Source organism: Ruditapes philippinarum, unplaced genomic scaffold (assembly GCF_026571515.1).
Source record: "Ruditapes philippinarum isolate M1 unplaced genomic scaffold, ASM2657151v2 ctg3280_1_1_1_1, whole genome shotgun sequence".
NCBI classification, from domain to species: domain Eukaryota; kingdom Metazoa; phylum Mollusca; class Bivalvia; order Venerida; family Veneridae; genus Ruditapes; species Ruditapes philippinarum.
The window spans coordinates 262,911-269,340 of record NW_026856131.1 but is presented as its reverse complement, the minus strand read 5'-3'; the positions used below and the strand labels follow the sequence as shown (position 1 = coordinate 269,340).

Here is a 6,430-nt window from a genome sequence, read left to right as displayed (position 1 = left end):
CGACGGTATCCGGTCTTCGACGGTGGAAAATGGAACGGTTTTATCTCTATCTATCTCATGTATCTTTGATTTAGTCAAACACCTGCTGGGGACCTAGACTTGACGCGCGTCAACTGACAAGAATGTTAGTAAAAACCTGAAATGAAATAATATAAAAGTAATGGAAATGAGTATATTGTTAAAAACAGGTTAAAAACAGAAGAGGTATTTTAGGGAGACGTATGTTCAGTCCGGCTTAAAGCCAGACTGAACTCAGGGCCAGACAAGTTTATGATATCAGGTGGTAAAGCATTCCAGTGGACTATTGTTCTTGGGAAAAATGAATATTAATAGTAATCAGTTTTAGTTTGGACTTGCTTGAATGCATAGAGATGATCTTGTAAGAGGGGTGATATACTTTGGGAAACGGAAAAGGGGTGAAGCTGTACTCGAGCTGGGGCCTGACAAGTGTCTTGTATGCGGTTGACTTTAACCTTTCTGAGTGAACTTTGATGTTTCGGCGTAGAAAACCAAGTGTTTGATTCACCTTTAACACATCTGCGGATATGTTTCTAAATTCAAAAGTTTAGACACTATTTTTGTGTTAAATGTTGAATTCTGCTTAAGCTGGTGCTAGGGGGCGTGTACGGTAACTTGCACTTTCCATTACCGTCCATGAACAGGCTCAATCAAACCGAGCCTGCAACATTTTCAATTTGTTGTGTTGGGCTTTCTTTAGGGATTCTGTATTTCTCTATTTTGTTGTGATGTTAATTGTTTATGTGTTTGTTCCATGTTAGATCATTTGATATTATAATGCCAAGGTATTTTGCAGATGGAACTGTTTCTAATGTGGTATTGTGTAGGAGGTATTGTGTTGGAATGACTGTTTTTCGATTTGTGATTTGGATAACCTGGCATTTTGATGGATTAAATTGCATGTCCCATTTTGTCTCCCAATGTTCTAATTGCAGTAAGCTAGAATGAGAAGCGAGACAGTCAGAGATAGATAGATGGTCGTGTCATCAGCAAATAGGCGGACTTTAGAGGATTGGACATATTCAGGAAGGTCATTGATGTATAAAAGAAATAAAAGAGGTCCGAGGACCGAGCCCTGGGGAACACCGGAGGAGAATGGTATGGAGCTGAATGTGAAGCCATTTACGACTACGGACTGTGACCTGTTATCAAGAAAACCTTTGATCCATTTAAGAGTTTGACCCCTAATACCGTAGAAATGCAGCTTATACAGAAGTTGTTCATGGTTGACCATATCAAAGACATTAGAGAAGTCAAGAAGTATTTTAAAAGTCTACTTGGCTTCTCTGATTTACTGACTGTAGGATATCATCTATAAGCATTAATAATTGGGATTGACATGACATTTTTTTCTCGGAAACCATGCTGCAATTCATCTAGTAAAGTGCTTTGTTATACTAGAGGAGACAATGTGTTCCAGGGTTTTACACAAGATACAGGTAAGAGAGATAGGGCGATAGTTGGCTGGGTCTGACTTGCTACCTTTTTTAAAGCCGGGGCGACAAAATGTCTTGTAGAGTGCTGGACTGCAGTGATTTCACACTATAGGGGCTAATTCTTTACTGGTATTTTTGAGCACAATGGGTCTAATTTGATCAGGTCCTGCAGCCTATTGGGGGTTGAGGTTTTTTAAAAGCTTCTCAACAGCTTTTACAGAGATATAAATATCACACATGGGATTATGGGGGCTAAATGATGTGTGTGGAACCTCTCTACCTGTATCTGCCTGGTCCTGGAGTGTACCTTCATATCAGCCAGGAGTTTAAGAGAAACAGGGGATTTAGGAGTGAAAACTGATTGAAATTGTTCATTTAGTACTGTTGCCTTGTATTGATCTGATGTATACAGTTTATTGTGTTTTTTCAGTGAGTCAATGCCAAAAGAATCTTGTTTTGAGTGTTTTAATAGTGAATATAGCTTTTTGGTGTTTGGTCTGGTTTGAGTTTGTTCATGTTCTTGAGAGATGTTGTTGTTAATGTTTAGTTTATCTTCTAAGTAATTTTGATAGGCTAACTTAGTTTCTTTTCTGCAGAGATGTTTAATGCGGAGATATTTTTCTCTTGATTTATTTGAGTTGTGGCCCTTGTGTAACGTGCACGGGCTAGCTGTTATATATATAATTTTTCTTGTGGCTACTTTGCCAGTTGATTAGTTACAAATGATTATGCAATAATTTGTTTAAACTTTGGAATCAAGTTTAATTAACTTATGTTATAACAGTAACGTGCTTGAAAGGTAATAAGTGGACCTTGAACTTGATATAAAATTGGGGTGACACTTTTAAGGCTATTTCATATATATAGAAAAACCACTTGGATATCGAGTTTTCAATACTTTAGTAATAACAATTACACCTAACGCAATGTTAAATTGATGCAATTGAAATACTTCGTAAATAGTGCAAGAACCCAAGTAATTAGACTAAAATATTAATTAATTATTTCTGTGGTGTTGACACTTCGGCAGCTGGATAGAGACTGACTGTCCGCAGCTTTGAGCTCTATTTGTACCCAATAATATAATATCGTTTACTGAAGTTGAAGAAATCAAGCATCCAAGGGATATTGGTAATGGTTCGAATATTGGTACGAATGGAATTGAGTTCGAATGATTTTAAGTACGAATTGTTCTGATATTTTAGAAATAATAAAAATATGCCCGTTATATCAAATTATTGCTACGAATAAGTTGTTAAATCTATTCATTTAGTTTTTATGTATTATTTACTTATTTATAAAAGATCAAACTATACATTTAAACACAGGATAACATATTTGTTTACAATTTAATTCACCGACAATTTAGGTACAAAACCACTAAATATCATTACAGAATCAAGGTAGAAGAGAACAATCGTCACATTACCCCCGTCTCTCAAAATTCATGCGTCCCGCATGATACGTATCATTTGAACTATATTATAATTGTTATTCAGAACAATAACCAAGAACACATGTTTCTTAACTTATTTATCATTATTGAATTTGAATAACTTTGTCATCTTTGAAAATCAGATTCTAACCCATGTTTTATTTTCATATGCCTCTTCAGGTACGGTAATTTAAGGAAAACCTTATTACATCTCATGCAGGTTCTTCTTATTTCTTCTCTCTTTCTACATTCAGTTATATGTCCCTCGAAGGTTACAGTCTCCGGAATGCTCGTCTTACATACAGGGCACAGTGGTCGCATAATCCGGTTTCCATTTTTCACACTGCCTTCTTTTATTTCGCTTGTCTTTGTCCCCGCCATTGAAGTACTTAAAATAGAACTTTCATAATGCTTAGCCCTATCTCGATTTTTACGTTGTTTTCTTTTTGTTTCAACTTGAAAATTATATTTCTGCTTTACTTCTGATTCTGTCTCTCTACATTTGACCATCGTTTTAGATGCAGAAGATTTATAGCCTTGATCAGACAGATCAATGCCAAAACACCCTATTTTACCGGTACAATATAAATTAACAATATGTCCTTTCAATTTCATTGTATTACCAATAACATCAATACATACACCATGCTGTTGCATGAAGTCAAGACCTAAAACAACATCATTTTCGATTTCAGCCACTACAACCTTGGTCTTATAAAGGTGTCTTTTAAACCTCAGGTCTATCTCTGTTTGTCCCTTGACTTTTAATAGATCACCACTTGTTGATGATACAGAAAGTTCAAAAGGTGTAATTTTGTTCTTGCTCTTAAGTTTAAGCCAAAGATTTTCTGAGATAACAGTAACGGTAGCTCCAGTATCTACTAAGCAATTGACTGACACATTACCAACCTTTGCATAAGCATATAAACCAGCAATTAAATGTCCTGACGAATTGATATTTTGTTTGTCATTTACGCTCCTTGTTGTTTTGTGAGTTGCGTGAGTACTTATGAATTGTAAATTATGTCCATGTTCTTCATTACAATTTCGCACTGTATCATATTCTCTTTTGTTATCACTATCAGACCGCTTATAAACAGAGTTATTAATGTACGATTTTCTTTGTCTTTTTTATTGTAATAACAATGTTGAAAGTAATTTTGTGGAAAATGTTTTAAACGCCTTTGATCATAACTATTTGGTGTCTTAACATATTTGTTATCTTGCCGTTCATATCTTCCTTGACGCTGCATTCTATCAACACTTTGTTTTAAAGAAGATACAACAGTTTTAAGTTCTTCAAACTCTTTTGACAAGTTATCTGTCTGCGAACTTCTTATCATTCCCTGCTGCTTCTTTTCAGCCCTGTAGAAAGCTTCAAGTTCTACAGCATGTCTTACTGCATCATTCAAATCAATGGGCCTGGCTTGTTTTATCTTGAGACGCATGTCTGAATTTACAAGTGCATCAATGAATTGTTCTTTAGCTAAAGTGTCACGAACATCTATAGGAGCATGAGGGTACGCCAAGTTTGCAAGTCGACGAACATCTTGTCCAAGTTCAGACATTGATTCAGTAGCTTTTTGATGTCTATCTCTCAACTGAACTCTATATAACTCAGTCTGATTTCTTGGTGAAAATCTATCTTCAAGTGCTCTCACAAGTTCCTCATAATTGTGTGTCTTTGTTGTCAAATTTCCGAACACTCCTAGAGCTTGGCCTCGTAAAGATACAGATAAGTATAAACCTTTCTCATTTTCATTCCAACCATTCAAAGTTGCACAAGCGTCAAAATGTGCTTTATAGTTTGTCCATTCACAAGTTCCGTCATAAGTAGCAGGTTTCATGAAAGTAGACCTGGCATCTTTTACTTTGAAATCAAAACTTTTGTCTGAAGTTTGATAGTTATCCAATTTATGTTGTTCTTTTTGAGTTTCAGGGGGTAGCAAGTCAACAATCCTCCTTCTTTGGGTGATCATTCTGTCTTTCACATCCCTCTCATAATTTTCACTTTGGACAGGCAATGAAGGCAAAAGACGTCTAGGCTTTGAGGTAGTCTTCCTACTTGGTGTAAAACCTTCATAAGTATTCTCTGTTTTTACCATAGCAGGTGTTGATGTAGCCAGCTCAATACTTGTCTGGTCAATTTGTCTTTGAAGACTATCAATCTCTCTCTGGAATTTCAGCCTACGATTCTCATTCCTAAGATTTTCCATTTCATCGTACATATAACAAAAGTCTTCATCGGACCATTTACTTCTATACTCAGCCATGTTCTTAAAAGTCTAGGGTAAGTAAGCCTATCTAAAGCTAGAAGTGTCCCCCGTTTTTTTAAAGTCTAGGGTAAGTTAGCCTATCTAAACTAATAGTGTCCCCCGTTGGGCGCCAATTTTGTAACGTGCACGGGCTAGCTGTTATATATATAATTTTTCTTGTGGCTACTTTGCCAGTTGATTAGTTACAAATGATTATGCAATAATTTGTTTAAACTTTGGAATCAAGTTTAATTAACTTATGTTATAACAGTAACGTGCTTGAAAGGTAATAAGTGGACCTTGAACTTGATATAAAATTGGGGTGACACTTTTTAGGCTACTTTATATATATAGAAAAACCACTTGGATATCGAGTTTTCAATACTTTAGTAATAACAATTACACCTAACGCAATGTTAAATTGATGCAATTGAAATACTTCGTAAATAGTGCAAGAACCCAAGTAATTAAACTAAAATATTAATTAATTATTTCTGTAGTGTTGACACTTCGGCAGCTGGACAGAGACTGACTGTCCGCAGCTTTGAGCTCTATTTATACCCAATAATATAGTTATATTTAATGATCGTTTACTGAAGTTGAAGAAATCAAGCATCCAAGGGATATTGATAATGGTTCGAATATTGGTACGAATGGAATTGAGTTCGAATGATTTTAAGTACGAATTGTTCTGATATTTTAGAAATAATAAAAATATGCCCGTTATATCAAATTATTGCTACGAATAAGTTGTTAAATCTATTCATTTAGTTTTTATGTATTATTTACTTATTTATAAAAGATCAAACTATACATTTAAACACAGGATAACATATTTGTTTACAATTTAATTCACCGACAATTTAGGTACAAAACCACTAAATATCATTACAGAATCAAGGTAGAAGAGAACAATCGTCACACTTGTACTGCTTGTAGGCTTTGTGTTTGTAGCAATTTGGCGTATACAATATGTAATGGTTTCACAGCCACATTGAACTGGTTGGCCGAGAGTATAGGCAGTTCCAGTGCCGTGAAAAAAATGTTCTTTGAACCATGAGAATTTGTATGACTTGGCTGTGATTAACTTATACATGTACATGTAGCTCAGCATGTGCGCATATTTGGAGGCTCTCTCAAATGGCGTTATTATTAGTTATTTTATACATCATAGAGAGGGCCTTGAGTGAAAAGGACGAAGGTTATGTCAGCGCCATTTAAGTGGGTAACAGTGGATGTGCGTTAGATTTAACCAAATGCATGTAGATCTTAAATTTGGACAGATT

General features: G+C 35.3%; 1 protein-coding gene across 1 annotated transcript; it reads right to left on the bottom strand.

The window, feature by feature from the left end:
- Positions 1-3,896: 3,896 nt before the first annotated feature.
- LOC132745500 (uncharacterized) lies at positions 3,897-6,020 on the bottom strand. Its single transcript, XM_060734449.1, has one exon. It carries the CDS (start codon positions 5,160-5,162, stop codon positions 3,897-3,899), a length of 1,266 nt encoding a protein of 421 aa, XP_060590432.1. The 5' UTR covers positions 5,163-6,020.
- Between the last annotated feature and the right edge of the window lie 410 nt (positions 6,021-6,430).

Excerpts from the sequence above, each read along its gene's own strand:
- LOC132745500 (XM_060734449.1), bottom strand. The coding sequence starts at position 5,162 with ATGGCTGAGTATAGAAGTAAATGGTCCGATGAAGACTTTTGTTATATG.